The 19741-nt window shown below is 41.6% G+C and overlaps 1 protein-coding gene across 1 annotated transcript in view; it reads right to left on the minus strand.

Annotated features, from left to right (window-relative positions):
• Nucleotides 1-19741, minus strand: part of LOC124789366 — a 385815-nt gene that overhangs the window by 119429 nt on the left and 246645 nt on the right. Inside the window, exons 4-5 of the mRNA XM_047256693.1 lie at nt 15465-15544; nt 803-977 (exon numbers count right to left, since the gene is read on the minus strand). Of these exons, the coding sequence (XP_047112649.1) occupies nt 803-977; nt 15465-15544 (255 nt within the window). The remainder of the gene's footprint in view (nt 1-802; nt 978-15464; nt 15545-19741) is intronic.

The following is a 19741-nucleotide window of genomic DNA, read 5'->3' on the forward strand; positions in this document are numbered from 1 at the left end:
AGAAGCTTCGGCACAAATTTTGCTGCCACTCTTCGCATCCCAAAATCGATGGTCAAGATGCACTGAATTGAGCTCCAGGACAACCTGGACAAGTTCTCGAGTTGGTCGATTGTCCTGTGTTGATCTTCACTGATGAGATCACGGATTATGTTGATGTTGTCTTCATTTCGAGCAGTTGAAGGTCGACTGGAATTGGGCTGATCTTCAACCACTATTTCTCCCCTTTTAAATCGAGAAAGCCATTCATACACTTGCATTTTACTAAGAGCATGGTCTTTGTAGGCTGTCTGAATCATCGTAACAGTTTCTGCTGCGTTTTTGCTGAGCAAGAAACAAAACTTCACTGCCGCACGTTGTCCATAAGAACTAGCCATTTCCTCGTGTCACGTCTGCACTGTACGCACACTAAAAGAACTGCCAAAGAAACCACACTTCTCACTGTTGGGTGATGCCGCATGACAGAATGACTCAGCAGAGCTCTTACTGCAACCCTCTGGCGGCGCAACCTGCTACTACAAGTACACGATGTGCAGCATTACGATTCCGGTTACTTTTGGGTTTCCCCTCGTATATTACTGATATTCTGCTAGATGACCAGACACTGAAAGATCAACAGAACACTCTAGAATATTGGTAATAGATGTTTAACTATACTATCAGTATGTGTTCAGTACACCCACTTTGTGTAACGAAGGTAACCTAAAAAATTTATAATGCACATTGAACATAAAATAATAAAGTTAAAAACAGTGCTTTCTGTATTTTAACCTTTCATCTACTGCTGCAGCTGCTTGGAACTTACCCAAGGGAATGTTCAAAACGATTGTGGCCTGCACCTGGGTACACTAGATATGCGAGGCCCAACTGTTTTATGTTACGAAGCCTCTGGAACTCAAGTGTGTCAACAAGTTTGACACACAGTGGATGCAGCCACATTGATCCATGGACACAATCATGGAAGACTTTCCCTGGAATACCTGCAAATGAACCACTGTACTTCACCTGGAAATAACTTTTGCACTTACATCAAATAATACGAGGGCCGTTCAGAAAGTAACCTCCGGTTGATTTTAAAAAATACACCAAGTTAAATAAAAATATTTTAATATATACATCTTACAACTACATCTTTGCACTATTTTTCTACATAGTCTCCATAGCGATTGAGGCACTTATCGTATCTCTTCACAAGCTTTGAAATTCCTTCTGCATAAAAATCACCCGCTTGTGCCTGGAGCCAGCCTGTGACCGCATCTTTGAGCTCTTCGTCGTCATCAAACCGCTGTGACCCGAGCCATTTCTTCAAATGCATGAAGAGGTGATAATCATTTGGCGCCAGGTCTGGGCTATAAGGTGGATGGTTGATAACGTCCCACTTGAAGGACTCAAGAAGGGCCGTTGTTCTGCGAGCAGAGTGAGGACGGGCGTTATCGTGCAAAAAAACGATACCGGAAGTCAGCATACCACGGCGTTTGTTCTGTATAGCCCGTCGTAACTTTTTTATTGTTTCACAGTACACGTCTTGATTAATGGTCGTACCACGTTCCATGAATTCAACCAACAACACCCCTTTGGCATCCCAAAACACCGTTGCCATCAGTTTTCTGGCAGAAAAATCTTGCGATGCTTTTCTTGGTTTGGTAGGCGAATTTGAATGTGCCCACATCTTTGATTGTTCTTTTGTCTCAAGGTTCACGTACTTAATCCAGGTTTCGTCACCGGTCACGATTCTGTTTAACAATGGTTCTCCTTCGTCCTCATAACATGACAGAAAGTCTAATGCAGAGGCCATTCTTTGAGTTTTGTGGTGGTCGGTAAGAATTTTGGGCACCCATCGTGCACAGAACTTACGGTAACCCAATCTTGCTGTCACTATCTCGTACAAGAGAGTCTTAGAAATCTGTGGAAAATCAGTAGACAACTCCGACATTGAGAAACGTCGATTTTCACGAACTTTTGCATCAACTGTCTGAACGAGTTCGTCAGTCACCAATGATGGTCTACCACTCCTCTCTTCATCATGAACGTTTTCTCGTCCACTTTCAAATAAACGTACCCATTCACGGACAACTCCTTCACTCATAACTCTTGGTCCGTACACGGCACAAAGCTCACGATGAATAGCTGCTGCAGAATATCCTTTGGCTGTAAAAAACCTTATGACAGCACGCACTTCACATTTGGCGGGATTTTCTATTGCAGCACACATTTCAAACTGCCACAAAAACTAAACTAGCGCAGGTACGACGTTCACTCGACCACGGCTTGATGCCGACTGACCTGTTGAGTGCGTGAACGCACAGATGGCGTCGCTACTCCCCCCACAACCCGCACTGTGACCAATCGGAGGTTACTTTCTGAACCGCCCTCGTATATGCAATTTTCACTTTTCAAACTTAACCAGCCTCACTTTATGGTATGACTGTTAAAATATTGATTAGCTAGACTAACACATGTGTGATCATATTTTTTAATTTTGAGTGTAGCTGTTTTAATATAGCAACATAGTGACAGTGAAGTTAGTGGTCATTATTATTTCATGATTTTCCCCACAAGACTTCAATACCATATACACCAGGAACAGTCAGCACGTAGAATGCTGCTTTCTCGGAAACAGATAAAGATAAAGAAAATTCTGTAGTTCGTTCGAGATCGGTTTTAAGACCCAACCGATTTGCTTCATTTGCCTAAGCTGGAGAAAGTGTGTAATATTCAAACTCTGACACTGTACTGTAGGATAGTTACACTAAGATGATCCTTCTGTTGGATACACAAATGGTCACTAGCCCAAGGGCTATCCGAAGCACTTGAACCTACTTTTCTATCACCAACAGAACCCAATGTATAAGCCCAGTGAAAAACTCGTCTTTATGTGCGGAGTTTTGGAACGTATTAGGTAGAGCATGCTTGCAAATCGGTTTCAAGTTGTTGAGCCTGTGGTACAGTTCGCACTGTCAAACTCACCGGCTATGCTGTCACTGATGCTGTGCTGGCTGCAAGGGACGTGCCTTAATACAGAATCTTTGTGAATCACCAGTAGTATGAGCACATTCTGAGAAAATCTCTCACATCACAAATATTCTAAGGAGTCAGAAAATCTGTGACTGCTCTTATTTTCTCTGTATAGGGAATGCCTCCATCACCATTCACTAGTGGCACCAAGTTTTTATTTCTTGAGTGATGAAGAGGCACTTGTCTGTATTCAGACAGAGACCTGCAGTCTGAACATAGATCAACAAGGTTGTCAGGCAGCTTAGTCATTCTTCAAATATCTTCGAAAATATGACAATGTCACAAAGCCAAGTTGTCCATTTAAGACATTGAAGCAGGTTGGTGGAAGGTGGCTGGAGTGTTACACAGAGCAAACGGACTAACTTGAAGTCATAGAGGCCATGAGGAATTATGAAATTAGTCTTTTCTGGTCAGCCTTGTCAATCTTGATTTTCCAGTAGCCTGCCTGCACGCCCATGGTTAAGAAATACTGGGCTCCTTTTAATCAGTTGAGGGTCTAATGAATGCACAGCAATGGATAGACGTCTTTCTTCAAGAGTGTGTTTTGTCAGTAGTTGCTGCAGAACTGCCATGTATTGTCCTCCTCTACAACAAATGCCAGAGAGGACCAAGGACATACTGAAGCTTCAATGGCATCATCTTACAGCATCTTCTCTACTCCCTCCCAGATGGATTATCTTTTGTTCAGCCAGCGACACCTTACACAAGTTCTGGCTAATTAAAGGATGATCCTTAGTTCTGGCCTACCTTTTCTCCACACCTCATTTGAAAGCATCCAAAAATTGATGCAAGACAGCTAACACACTTTGTTGTTCTTCGGTCAAATCAGATCCTATTTGCTGTTTGATAGTAACTTCCACACCTGTACTGCATATGGTGGTAGCCATGCATGACTCTGTCGTTGATGCTAAGCTGCCCTTCCTTGACTGGTTCAGCTGTACATATGCAAGTATCTTTAGGGATGAGTTGTTACTACTCGTGACAACTAGTGATCAAAAGGTCTTGACCACCAGAAATGTTTAGGACTGTCACTGGCATGCAGATTTCTTTTGAGCACCTGAGTAGCTGTTAGAATTAACAAAATCTTCATAGTTGAACTGAGCATATCAATTGAAGACTGGAACTCACGTTATTGATGACAGTGGTACATCATCTTCAATGGCAAACAATCGCCCAGAGCAACATGTTACCTATGCCTGTTGGAATAGCTTTGTCAATTTGGAGCTCTTATCTTTCACAGTCAAACTGCTTGTGATGGCTGCAAGAAGTCCCATTACACTTAACATTATGGCTACAGTCTGTTAAAATGAAAATTCAATGGTCTGCATTCTGCCATTGATAATTATTCTTGCAATACATGTTGCTGTCAGCTGAGCGGATTTTTGAAAACTTTCCATTTAGCTGACAATTATAAGTATCTGGCATAATGGAAAATGACGCCCCTGAATTGACTAGCCCCCAGACTGATTGGCTGTCAATGAGATTTCCTAATGGTGACTGTAATCCATGGGGTATTTTCATTAGTGCTGGCTTCACCTTTTTCAGTTTTCCTGAATAAACAGCTGGTACATTTGTACAGTGACGGGTAACAGCCACAGCATCTTTGGGAGTGACCCTGTCCAGGATATGGTAATTGGCTTCATCCCACAGGTTGACTACAATTGCCTGCAGTTGACTAACGTAATTACGACTGTTGCATTAGATGACATTTTGTGGCATAATATTTGTCAACACTCATTCTCTCTCTCTGCAGTAGGGTACAACCTGTCCAGGGTGCTCACGGGGAAAATGTTTTGGAATGTTGTTCTCCATGTTCACTATATTTTCTGGGGGGCGTTGTACCTGGTGGAGGAGTCAGTCAGATGCTGGGTTATCATTTGACCATTGTGGCCTAAGTTTGAGTAGGCCAAGTGTGTACTTCATGGTGCATTTGACTAATGGTAGATACTGGTGTTGAAGATCAATAAACCTCTTCTTAGACATTATTTATTACCTCCTGATGTATCGAGCTGACATTTCTGGCTGCTGTACACTGCTTTCTCTTCCCCTACTGCCTGGCGTGAGAGAGAGATGAGCTCATGGTGGTCTCCCACAGCTGCTATACATTTGGCAGTCAGTCATACTCTTTCATTTGATATTTTTCTGTTGCATTTCCATGATTTGCTGGCACCACTTGGTGAATTCCTCTGTCGTACATCTATTCTACGACTGCTTGCATCAAGTGTGAGATTTTGTTAGCTTCTGACATTCATATGCATGGTGTGATACAGGGCCAAAAACATTCTGCATGTATATCTACATTGCTTTCCCATGACAATGGGCTCTGTTATTCAATTGTTTTTCCAATAAGCAGACTTGCTGCTGATTGTCACCAAACATTTCCTTCAGTTCAGCCTAGAATTTGCCCTGCTACTGAGCTTCTCTGCATTGTTCTCAAAACACTGCTGGGCTGTGCTGTGCGAGTAAAAGTACACATTTGCCAAACATTGTTTCATCCCACTTACTGTATTTGGTGACTCAGTCAAGTCCTTTCCACCATTTCACATGGTCCTGAGCAGTGTCTCCAGAAATTTCTGATGGATGCCTGATGTGCAATTGACTAACAGTTGTTTTGCAAGCCATCGTCTCCACTGGAAAAAAATCCCTGTGTTCTTCATCAAAAGCAGAGGCGAAGATACAGTCTCAAAATTTCTATCAAAGAAGTGAAGATTTGTACACACTCTCCAGCATTGCTTCAAGAAAAATCATTACTGAAAGTTACTGCTTTCTGGGAAGTGCTCTCTAAATGCTAGATCACAGAGAAAGCGACAAAAAGGGTCCTGAATTTTTGTTTAATATTTCAGTGGAGAACATCACAATAGTGGAGCATCAATGACAACCTGCAAGTCACCATTCTGAAACCCTGCTTGACTTTCACTGTTTAAGAGCATAATAATCCTCACTTACACCAGCACAAATTTTCAAAAAGTAACTATAGTGAAATCAACTATATATCCACAACAGCTGTTATTTTGTTTTCACAATATAATAATCTTCACTTACCACCACGATAACAGTCCCAAGCATATTTCACTTAAGCATGAATAAATCTATACAGAATTTTTAACTGTTCAACAAATTTATTATTATTATTCAACACACTTCCTGCTGAAACAACCAGAAAGGGAATAATGATTAATCATATCATAATATACACTTATAAATCATCAGATTACAGTACAAGAGACATGTCAAAAACTTATAATACATTTCACTTACATACAACTGAAGCTACTAAGATGGCACAGAACTCTTAAGTTAATATCTTTTTTTAATTATATGTATGGAGAAAGTTGCTACTCACCATATAGTGGAGATGCTGTGTCACATATAGGCACAACAACAAGGCTCTCACAGTTAAAGCTTTTGGCCATTGGCCTTCGTCAACAATAAACACACATCCGAGAGCGCACACTCACGCACCTGCACCACTGCAGTCTCAGGCAACTGAAACCAGTTCCAGCTGTCAGACTGCAGTCCTGTGTGAGTTGTGTTTGCCCGAGTGTGTGTATGTGTGTGTATTGTTGACAAAGGCCAATGGCCAAAAGCTTTAATTGTGAGAGGCTTTTTATTGTGCCTACCTGCGACTCAGCATCTCTGTTACGTGGTGAGCAGCAACTGTCCTCCTCATAATATTGTTATTTTCCATTCTTTGGTGTAAGGAGAAAGCACAGACATGAAAAAGCAATTTGTCTAATATTTTTAATGCCCTGCCATCTCAGTAAAATTAACTGTGACAAACAAAACTAAACACACATTTGCATCACACAGTGCAACATTTTCTTTCTTGCAGTTGGTTTTAACGGAAAACCTGTACAGTATTGTGAGTTGATTCTTTTTCAGTAGACCTAGCTAATGCCCATAATGTTTGTATCTTTCGGCCCGTTTAAGATTTTCATTCCCATATATTGGGGATTCTGAGGATGTAATTTTAAATGATGGACATTAAGCTTAAAATTATCTTTATTCCCCATGTCATGCAAATGATAACAATCATTTTCTGTGAATAATTCTGGATTGCTATATACTAACATCATTTCATACATGTAGAGGGAGAGTACTATTAAATAGTATTTTAAATAAAAGCTGATATGAATCACTTTGTAGGAATAGTTGTCCAGAGTGTGGTAGGAACTATTTCCAATCATACGCTTCATTTATGAGAGCAACTACACATACATACATACATACATACATACATCTTTAACATTATTCTAGAACATGGCTTATCAACTGGCCGGTTTTGAGTGCGAGTACTCGCGTCTGCTCAGGCACGTGCTCGCGAGTAGGTGCAAGGTCGCGGAGTAGGGAGGGAGGGGAAACGCGCGCGCACGTTTGGATAGGGCCGCAGCGTGCCTATTGAATTTGTGCTGACTGTGTAACATTTAAAGCACTACAATCAGCTCTAACAGTCACTTCGCTGGTTGAGAATCATGTCAAGTCGCCGTTGTGTAACCCCAACCATGCTTTCACAGTTCATCCCCCATTGGGAGGAACTGTATCTGTTTACAGAAAAAGATGATGTTGCAATATGTTTAGTATGTCACAAAACGCTGAATTCTTTTAGGAAATTTAATTTGCAGTGACATTATATGTCGTAGCACGCGAAAGACTACGGAAGTGGAAAATGTGATGGACCAGATCGTGCACAGGAAGTTATTAAACTTAAAAGGAAGCTATCCGAAGAAGATCTGGATGACGAAGAAAAATCAACTGAGGCAGCTCTCAGAGTGAGTTACAAAATTGCTTTGCTTTTAGCAAAATCCCTGCTCCCCATCACTGATGGCGATTTAATAAAAGAATGTTTGGTAGTTGCCGTGGAACATTTGTGTCCATCTCAAGTTGAACTGTTTCGGATTGTGCCATTATCTAACATGACCATTATGCGTCGCATACAGGACATGGCAGACGACATCCAGAGCCAGCTTGCAAATATCCTTAAAGATTTTATGGCGTATTCTCTATCTCTGGATGAAAGTGTTGATATCACAGGAACAGCGCAGCTTACCATATTTATTAGAGGTGTTAATAGAGATCTTCAGGTGAGGGAGGAGCTCCTCGATGTAGTAGCCATGAAGAACACTACAACCGGAGGTGATATTTTAAGTAGTGTTGAAGAAAGTGTTGAAAATATAGGATTGTCATGGAATTCTTTAGTTTCAGTGTCTACAGACGGTGCACCAGCGATGACAGGGAAAAAAAAAAAAAAAAAAAAAAAAAAAAAAAAAAAAAAAAAAAAAAAAAAAATCAGGTTTCGTCGCGCTGTTGAAGGAGAAAATGCAAAAACTGACCGTGCCGAATGAAACATGTGGCGTTCACTGGCTGATCCACCAGGAAAACTTATGTGCAAAGAGTATCACTCTAAAAAATGTGATGAGTGATGTTTTTCGTACAACCAATTATATAAGGAAGCATGGGCTACAACACAGGCAATTTAAAAGCTTTCTTGAGTATGTAGAAAGCCAGTATGGTAGCCTGCCTTATTACAGCGAGGTCCGTCCGCTGGCTTAGTCGTGGCGAATTATTAAATCGATTTTTTTGCCTATTAGACGAGATAAATATGTTCATGGAAATAAATAATATGCGTGTTCCTGAATTGAAAGAGCCTTCATGGAAATGTGATCTCGCGTTCTTAGCAGATTTAATTAGCCATCTGAATCTTTTGAACATTTCACTACAAGGTAAAGATCTGCTAATTACTCATTTCATAGATCGAATACGAGCTTTTAAAATGAAATTGACACTTTGGGTGAGTCAGCTGGAAACAGGAAATCTAGCTCATTTTCCTACATTATCATCCATGCAAGATGTTCACAAACACTGAACGTTATTCACATGCCCTTAAGGAAGAATTTGATCAACACTTTCAAGATCTGACAGCATTAGACAGTGATTTTGATCTGTTCTCCTCTCCATATTCAGCGAATATTGAAGAGATTTGTCCTGAGCTGCAACTAGAAATTATTGACCTGCAGTGTGACAGAGAATACAGAGACAAATTTCAGAACAAGAAAAACATTTTGGAATTCTACAGAGGCTTTCCTCAGGATAGATTTCCTCGTTTGCACAAACTGGCGGCTACAATAATATCAATGATCGGTTCCACGTATGTTTGTGAACAACTGTTCTCTGCAATGAAATGTAACAAGACGCGCCTGAGAAACGCATTGTCTGATCGAAATTTATACTGCACGCTGCGCTTACAATGCACAAGCATAATTACTCCGAACATAGACGCAATTGTAAAGGGCAAAAAGTACAAGATAACCGAGAACCCCACACTTCAGTGACACCTTTTATTGTGTAACAGTTCACAAATTAATACGAATGTAGAAGCATACACTAAGCTAATAAAATTATGTGGCACGTGTACATTATCCTTCATTTGTTTCATTTGTCGCAGTAATAATTCGTGAGTGATATCCCTGCAGGTGGCAGTGGATTTACATTGACTGGCGGCAGCTGTTGTGTGCCCCACGTGACTCTCCCCACTCTCTGCTCTGGTCCGGTAGTGGGGGTAGCATGCTCGCGCTGCTCCGTGCTCGTGCCTTGCTGCTCACAACTTGCTCCGCGAGCACGTATGTTGTGAAGCCCTGTTCTAGAACGTACTGTCTTTCACCGGGTCCAAAGTTTGTCCACTCCGTGCTGGGCAGAGACGTTCAACTCTCATGTAGAGGTCAATATCCCCACAGAGCTTTCTGCTAGGAGTACAGAGCACTGTGGCAAGTGTGTGTCGGCATACACAGATGCACTTTATCATCTGTATTGTGGTGGGCACTGAGTGAGGCATGACTGGACTGTTTCTCAGAGAAGTGATGCGCAGATGTGCGTGACAGAGTGCTGGGGCAGGCAAGCGTCTGAAGCACAAATGAGCCATTTCTCATGGTTCTGTATGGCTTTGTGATGTTGTACAAAGTGTGGGGTGTATCTGACATGGCTGTATTGCAACTCAGATGGTGCAATGGAAGGAGGCAGTCATGGTGGAAGCTCATCGAAGTCCTGGATATCTCTGGGTGTATCCAAGGGTGGGGTAGATGTGAGTGATGAGTGTTGGTCATCATTCTCATTAATCAGTGTGTTGACAGCTGGTTGAGTGGAGGCGGATTTATCCTGGAGTACCCAAGTGGGTTTAAGTTGGGTGAGTGAGACGGTCGTAGGTTTGCCATGCACTAGGGTGTTAAATTTCTTTGAACCACATTTAAGCACCCTGTTTGGGCCTGAATAAGAGGCTGCTGAACTGCTTGTACAAAATCATCTCACGTCATTACAAAGTTGCAGGAGACAAGATTCTTGCATATAAACACTTTTGGATTGAATGAGATGAGGGAGGCAGAATGTCAAAGTCCCAGACATGCTGCTGAAAATGATGCGCTAGCATAGGTAAGTACATCTGACTTGTCATGTCCACAGGCTGTGTGAAGTGTGCACACAAGACCAGTAGCTCTCTGTTGAACAACTCTGCCTGCAATGCTTGTAGGTCATTCTTGTAAACTGACTGAATGCCGAGCAGGGCCCACAGGAGTGCCTTGGCCCAGGAACTGCTGCGACATATCAGGACCACTTACATGGTCCTGTGCCACCTCCCAACAAGGCCATTACTTTGTGGATTATATGTGATAGTACACATGTGAGTGACCCCCACAGAGGCAACACAGGGTGTTGAAGAGGTACAATTCTAGTTGACAGCCCTGAGCAGTAGGTACTAGTTTGGGTATGGCAAAGGACGCAATTCAAACCACAACGAGTGCATGATCAGCTGTGATGTCACAGATGATTACAGCTTCTACCCATCATGACATCCTGTCAGGCACTGATAGGTGGCAATAAAATCCTTGTGACTGTCAGGGGTCTGACGATGTTGATGTGGACATTCTGAAACGGAGTCTTAGGCATGGGGAAGCATCCAAGGTGAGGCTATGCTTGTCAGCCTCTCTTACTACATTGGCATGCAAGCCGGCTTTGTGCCCAGTGATGACAGTCTTATTTGATACTGGCCCATATGAAGACCCAACATGGATGTGGTGCATGTCTATGAAGTGCTGTGCAATAAGGTCTAGATGTCTGTTGTCAGCATAGGCCGGTGTCCTGAGATGGTTTCTTGATGGCATCCACCAGCAGTTTGTGATCTGTGTACATGGTCACTTGGCAGACCTCTTCAAAGCATCTGACTGACACGTATACAGCAAGGAGTTCTCTAACAAAAGCTGACCACTTAGACTGTGAGGAAAATAGTTTCTTTGCAAAGAACCAAAGTGTTTGGGGCACTCCACCTACCACCTTCTGAAGCACTGCCCACTTCTGTCAGTCATGAGTGAGAGTTGTGCACCAGGATGAGCGTATTTCAAAATAAGAGCTCATACTAAACAGTTCTTCACCCAATTGAAAGCTTCTGTCAATTTCGCAGTCCACTTGACTTCCTTTTTCCCTGTGCTTATCTTTGTCAGCCAAAGAATTCATGAGAGAAGAATGCAATGTTGTTGCATGGAAAAGATGTCACCATTGGTAGTTAAGGATTCAAAGGAATCAACACAGGTCATTGAAAGTTTTTGGAAGTGGAAGTTTTTCACCACATCCAAGTGTTGAGTGTATGGCCTCAAATCATCATCTCCAGCTGCTGAGGTTCAGACTGTTTCATTAATTACAACACAGTCTTATTGTAGTGCAGCTAGAACTTCTTGTAGATGATGTGAATCCTCATCATGGATGCTGGAGGATATGAGTTTATCATTGAAATATGTGTAGTAATATGAAAATTGCTGGTGTAGTCTGTGAACAAAACATTGTCACATTTGTGTGGCATCCTTTAGTCCGTACAGCATGAAGAGATATTCTTACAGTTCAAATGGACTGAAGATGACTGTTTTCAGGATGTCACCTGGGCGCATTGGTATTTGTAAATATGCCTGCTTACACTCGATAACACTGAATACCATTGTGGCAGCAACAATGTGCATAAAGTTCTGGATGTTAGGAATAGGGAAACTATCATGAACTGTTCTAGAGCTGAGCACTCTATAGTCCCCATAAAGTCTGAAGGAATCCTGTTTCTTAGATATGAGCTAAATGTGGGAAGCTCACAGGCTGACATATGGTCGGACGATGCCCACTTCCTGAAGATCCTATACTGTGTTCTTAGTAGTCTGCAGGTTTTCAGATCTCAAATGTCAAGATTTGTGGTGAACAGGAAGACCATCAATGGACACAATTCACTGCATAGTTCCTTCTCACGCTGCATGCATATGAGCCCGAGTTCAGGAATTGGGCGGGTCTGTTTCACTGTTTACGAACATTGCACAGTGTGCTGTACGAACTTTGTGATTGTTGATGGCCACTATTGGCATGCACTGTGGTGAGGTGACTGCTGTGTGTGGAATGTGGCTGAGTGTAGGAGTCGTGGTTGGAGGTGGTGCACTGATGGGCAGTGAGAATGTCATCTAACAACTGGGCACACTTGCTGAGTGCATCAGAAGAGGAGTCGTTAGTGGTGAGGTGTTCAGGTGAAGCCGTCCCAGTAGCATGGTCAGAGTGGAAAGTCCCTTTATGTGATTCGCAGCAGCATAAAGCATCAATGGCATTTGTACGATGTCAGGTGAGCACTGGAAAACTCTATAAAGTCCATGCCAATGATTGGTTTACAGACACCAGTTATGTAGAAAGTCAAGGTATGTTCATCAACACATGAACAGTGCATGTAGTAGTTCCGTAGACTGGTAACTGCATGTTGTTCACTCAGTGAAGCAAGAGTGATGATGTCAATTTGAAGTTTCCAATGCTCCCCATTTGGGAATGAGGTGATGTCAGAACCCATACTGTTGTGTAATGAGGTGGGGAATAAAGAGGCTTCCTTGTGTGCCCATCATGGAGGTGACGTGGAGTTCGCACTATGTGCAAATGAGGTAAGCAACTTTGCTCACTGGAGCATGATGAAGCACCTTTTTCTGTCCATTGATGTTTGGGAACTTGCAAGGAGCAAGACATCTGCTAGAATCGTATCGAAATTTACTGTGGAACCAGCATATCAACTGCTGTGGTCTGGCTGTAACAGTACCTGTTTTATTGGTTAGTAGTGCAGGTTAGGTGGCATGTGATGGCACACAGTCAGCTGCTGAGACAAAGGGACATCACCGTTGTGTTACATCAAGCTGGTTCACCTGGGAATGGGTGGCATGCGAGATGTCCTTGGCGCATAATATGCAGGGTGGCATCCATCTGTCTGTCTAATAGATGTTAGTGGCCTATCACTGAGGGCACTTGATCTGCCAACACGAGTCTTTTCCTAGACGTTCAGATTCATATGCAATCATCACCCTGTGCAACACTGTTGGTAACTTGAAGATCTACAGCAGCCATAAGATCATATCTGGCATGAGAGTATGATCAACAGTTGTGCGGAGGTGATGCCAAAGTTGTGAAGGCACGTTGTCATGGAGATACTGTTGATAGACAATCTCCTGTAGCGGTTATTTCAGGGTTCGAGAAAGTCTCCACAGGAGAACTGTCTTCGCTATGCTGCACTTGTTTGTAGGTGGCAGCAACAGGATAAACTCACTGATTAGTTCTGCCTGTCCCAGCAGATGGCAGCATAGGTTAGTGTATTTAGAATCATCAACTAAAATTCCCTTTGCTTCAAAAATGCTGTTCACTGTCACAAACCACAAAGACAAGTGATTGGGATCAAATTGTCTTAGCTCGAGGTGCAGGGTGAACCTCAGAGGTGGTGATGACAGGTAATTGCAGCATTGCACAATAGAGGAGGCAATATTGCTACCAATTATTCATGATACACAACAGGTTGTGACACCGCAGTAAGCAGGTGCTTGTATGCCCTATGTGGTGTATGAGCTGTGGAAGTAGCATTACAATTATGTTGCAAATGTTGTTGGTTAAAAGAACCATCTGCGGTAGCATTGCCCTCAAAGACCAAGAGTAGATTCATTGTTGGCTTCCACTGTAGGGCATAGTTAGGCTGGTTCTATCTGTAGGTAAAAGGTGTGAATTGTCAGTGCACTTGGTTTTCACTGTTGGAATTGCACAGTAATGACACTGCACATCCTGCACTGTAATCATTTTGGTACTGCAATCCAGGTACAACATGATGGGCAGCGCATTGAGTAATGGCCACATTTTCATGACGTAATGCACTGGACCAGAGTACACAAAGTAGCAAATTTATTGCATGTTTCATGACAGACACAGCATCACCACTAAAGGAAGTATTGTCCACGGTACAGTAGGAACTACTGCTAGTCACACACAGTGTGATAAATGTAGTGTAACTTCATTCAAGAGAGTGCAACTATACATCTGTCAGCACAAAAATTAGTATAAGAACATGCTGTCTTTCCTTTCACTCTGTCAGAAGATTGTCCACTCTGTGCTGATCAGAGATGTTCAAATCTCGCTTGGAGACTGATACTTCAAAAATTCTGATGTGAAGCACACTTTTCTATTATGTGTTTCTGGAGTTTCAGTATTCATGATATGTTTCTAGTACTTCTCCAGGAAACAATGCCATATCTGATTATGGATTTAAAATAACTGTGGTATGCAATTTTCTGTGTGTCCACATCAGAGGCACTGGATAATACTTGCACTGCAAATGCAAAGCCGCATAATTTACCCGATTCATGTCTATATTTAGTCACAGAAATCCGAACATTTCCTCTCCTATGTCCTTTTTACAATTTACTTTTCCTGAAATTCTGAATGTTGGGTTCTGAATTGTACTGTGTGTGTTTTTACAGAGTTAAAGTGTTTAGATGCAACCTTGTTTCTAACCTAGCAAGTGTATTAATGTTGCAGTCATTGATTTTTTTCCCCGACTCTCGATTTTCAATTAGTACAGACACATCATCTGCTAACAAAACTGATGGGGTATTGACACTGATGGGCAAATCATTAACAAGAACAGGAAAGGAACTGGACTGAGAACAGAGCTTTGAGAAACACCTTCTGTCACTGATCTGAGTTCTGAATGATAATTTGTTGCATTCGAGGATGCCATTCCTCTTTGCATTCTGTTACATAGGTATGATGTAAACCGCTGTAGCACACTGCCCTCTGTCTCATACTTACCTAGTTTGTGAATTAGCAAGGTGTGGTTGATGAGAGTTTCAAAGGTGGCATTAAGCAACAACTAACAAGTGTGGGGAGGAGGGTGATCAATAGAAGTGGAATGGGTAGCTTTGAGAGGAGATATAGTGAAGGCAACATAAAAATATCATTATGTTCATGTAGTGTACCTGAACAGAGATGCCAGTTAATGTGTAACATGCCTTGATAACAGGGGACAACCCAATATAAACGAGTCTCTCAATAGTTTGTATAAATGTGCATTTGTTTTTGCAAATTAATATTTATCCCAATATTACATTAGAGAAAAAGGCATACACCCTAAAATTTTGTTGTCTTACCATTTGGAATTTTTGGCATCGGTGAAGCCCCGTAGTCACTTGCGTCGTCCGTGAAGTACTCCTCACTCAGCTGTGCTATGCTAGATAGAACAATAAACAACAGCATTGACTATGTGTAAACTATACTCATACATGGAAAATACAATGTTGATTAAAACTGCAATGCCAAGAACACCACAAATAACTGTACTGAACTTCAGAGCATATATTAGTTACATGACAGTACACTAACCAATAGATTTACAAAACCGGAAATGATCTGTTACTGAGAATTCACTATTGTGTGAAGTTCTTGTGCCCTGGAATTAGAACCTCTAAAGGCCCTGTGGCATGGAACTGAAGGGGGACACTTTATGATTCTCAGGAATCTCCTTCCACAAGGTTTTTACATGACACAACCATCTATCAACAGTTTCCAAATGCCTATATCCCAGACGTGTGCTCTGGGCAACATGTCAGGCCAATGTGCAGGACAAGAAAATAGCCACATCTTGTGCTTGTCTACTGGGCTGCTCAACATTACAGGCTACCAGATTGGGGCCACTTTTATACTGCTCATTTCATATTCTGCAATCACAACAAGACAATTGAAACACATATCATATGAAAACAACCCACTGTGTCACTCAGTATGTCAGCAAGGTGTTAACATATTCCTGGAGAATTGGGCTAATGCTGTGGATAAAGCTGCATGTTCTGTTACAAATGTGCAGCTGACATGGCAGTAATCCCATGCTGTGGTTGCAATGTGTGGGTAAGTACACACTCTTAACTGAATATGCTAGTAACACACATGCATCAATACAGTGAATTGTATGATGTAGTGTCACAATATGACAGGCTCACTTGCCACTGAACGTCAGCCCACTCCATTTGAACTCATGCCCATGTTGAAGCCATTCACTCTGACAACAATGAAAATACTGGAAGTAGGGCAGATGGACAGCTCCTCACAAAGTTAGCTTAGATAACACTGACAACACTGAGCTAAGGATGGAGTGGACACGCCACCTCTGCAATTTCAAACACTTCTTAACAGTACACTGTTTTACAAATTGAGGTTTCTCAAGCCAATCTCTCTGTATGTTGCAATTTTCACAAATGTTAATGTATTTAAAGTATCTCATGTATACATTTGCTTGTCAAGTCATTAGGCATCTGTACAATGTTTATCAGTAAGGCCAAAGGCAGCTGGCAACTTCATTTGGCAGGAAGGAAAAGATAGTGAATGACAGCTCAGTAATGAGCTGTACAGGTAGTTACTTTGTCCAAGATTACTAGCAAAAATATAATATGCCATATGCTATCTCAGTTATTCCACTGGTAGTAACAGTAACTTATTTGCAAATGCAGCTGTTCTGTGACACCAACAATTCAGAATATGACCAAAGTGCATTGCTAACTATCAGGGTATCACATAGAAACTGCAGTTGACATCATGTTGAATTTGTGTTTATTATACACAAGAATTAACAGTCATCACTTATATTTTGTTCACGAAGAAGGAAACAGATTTTATCTTTCCATCAACACCAGGAATGTGAGGAGAAGATGACAGCCAATTGTCCTTCCCATACTGGTCCAGTCTAAGTTAGATCAAAAACCTCCAGATTGATGTTCGTGTCAATTTCTCAAAGAAGTTCAATGACTTTGCAGTACAAAAGCAACATTACACTGTTAAATAGTTCCTAACAGGGTGAAGTGGGGTAAGTGTAACCACATTTTGGCATAGTTCAACTTTGACACCAAATTGCCAACTTGTTATTGAAGATATGATTTTGAAATTTTTCATGCTTAAAGTTTAACTTATTGACTTTTAAACAATCTACATTTTGTTTTTGAAAAAAGAAATTATATGGTCAATTAATTGTTTTCAAAATTTTGTGTTGTGAGGTTACACTTGCCCCATGGTTCGGGGCAAGTGTAACCCCGCATTGTTGTACCCATACAGAGCATTGTAAAAGAGACTTGGGGTAAGTGACCTGATTACCCAATTTTTACTGAACTTGAGGATTTTTAAATTATTAAAATATCTTAACTTTTACTCAGGATATGAACTTTTTTGCACACGCCTCTTTGTATATTATGAAATACACAGAAAATGTTGGCTAAACTAAAAAATAAGTGTTAGCTTAAACCATAAAACACTGAAACAGAATGCTTCATAGATGATTTATTTTTGTTTTAGGCCAGTAATTTATTAGTTTAAATTCTACAAAAGTAATATTTTTTCTTTAGTAGGCAATTTAACAAAAATAATAAAATATCTAGTATCAAGAGAAAAGAAAAATTCACTTTATAAGTTCACTTTCTATTATTTTTCATGGTAATTGAACTCAAGTTGTTGGCAATTTGTGTTTAACACTAAAGTGCCCTAATTCAACTTATTATATTAACACTTAGGCCCTAACTGTTATTTAGTCACTGAATCTTGTATGAATAAAATGTAACACTAAATGTCAGGTCTCCCCTGCGACTCAAAGTAGGCTCAGGCAGCACTGGAATGACGTCAGAGGATGGAACTTCCGTCTCATCTCTTCTATCAGGCCAGTAGAATGTGGTGCCATGCTTTGTCTTATTTTTACATCTGAGGAAAATCACTTCTGGATCTCCTAAATCACTGATTTTGGTAACATGGCCAATAAAATGAACCTTCTTACATTTTGTTGCAAAAGCTACCAGAACATAGTTTCCAACTGTAATTTTATCTTTGGCTTAAAAAAAGTTTGCCTCCTTTTCTTCTTCACAGTTTATCATTTCTTTCCTGAGATCGTCCAGTGTTATTATGGTCCCATTTTCTTCATCACCACAATCAGGACTGCATACGACCGAGGCACACAGGGCCAATACCCGGCATCATGGTGTGGGGAGCGATCTCCTACACTGGCCGTACACCACTGGTGATCGTCGAGGGGACACTGAATAGTGCACGGTACATCCAAACCGTCATCGAACCCATTGTTCTACCATTCCTAGACCGGCAAGGGAACTTGGTGTTCCAACAGGACAATGCACGTCCGCATGTATCCCGTGCCACCCAACGTGCTCTAGAAGGTGTAAGTCAACTACCCTGGCCAGCAAGATCTCCGGATCTGTCCCCCATTGAGCATGTTTGGGACTGGATGAAGCGTCGTCTCACGCGGTCTGCACGTCCAGCACGAACGCTGGTCCAACTGAGGCGCCAGGTGGAAATGGCATGGCAAGCCGTTCCACAGGACTACATCCAGCATCTCTACGATCGTCTCCATGGGAGAATAGCAGCCTGCATTGCTGCGAAAGGTGGATATACACTGTGCTAGTGCCGACATTGTGCATGCTCTGTTGCCTGTGTCTATGTGCCTGTGGTTCTGTCAGTGTGATCATGTGATGTATCTGACCCCAGGAATGTGTCAATAAAGTTTCCCCTTCCTGGGACAGTGAATTCACGGTGTTCTTATTTCAATTTCCAGGAGTGTATATATGAATTTACTGCCTTAAGGTATTCTTACACGGATCCTCTATTGAGTATGTTACAAGAAGGTTTTATGTGAGTTTCCACTGTAGGGAAGCATGTACAGTATAACCCCGTTTTATGTTCCCGAAATTAACGTTTTCCCAATGTTTACAACATTTTTTACCTCTACTGTCAAATTTTCTTTGTCTATAATGTTAATTTGCACCTGATTTTGTGTCGCCACATTGATAACTTTCTCGTGATTTCTGCATTACGAAACAATGTTCATGGAGTAAAAATTACAGAAAATGATGCTGGCATGATACTGGCCATCAAGTAGTGCTCACAAACATTATGTGGTTAAGTTTCTTGACACCACGGCACACAGGATTTGAACTGGTAAAAGTTGGAACATTTGGTACCGTATCTCCCTCCGCTGCGAAGCTCTACTCGGCTTCACTGAAGGGAGTATGTATGTTCGTTCAAATAAAGACATCAGGTTCGTTTAAGCAGCTGGTAGACTGCTACTTTCAAGTGCTAAGAACACGCTATAGTGCGCATGCACAGCTACGATGATGTAGAAATCTGTGTCTGGTCTTTCCACTGCCTAAACACTTCTAGCCCCCCTTTCTGGTTAGATTCCTGCGCATAGTGGTGGATAGGCAGAGCAACTAACAATGAAGTGTAAACTTGAAATAGCCGAATGTGCAACATGCAATAGCTCCAACATGACTGAAAAACACGCCACAAACAAAATACACGTCACGTGAAGTGTACCCCCACTAACTCCAGATGGCTAGGATTTTAACTGCTCCATGTGAATAAATATACCAGACAGTTGTAC

This window comes from Schistocerca piceifrons, chromosome 3 (assembly GCF_021461385.2).
Source record: "Schistocerca piceifrons isolate TAMUIC-IGC-003096 chromosome 3, iqSchPice1.1, whole genome shotgun sequence".
Taxonomy (NCBI): Eukaryota; Metazoa; Arthropoda; class Insecta; order Orthoptera; family Acrididae; genus Schistocerca; species Schistocerca piceifrons.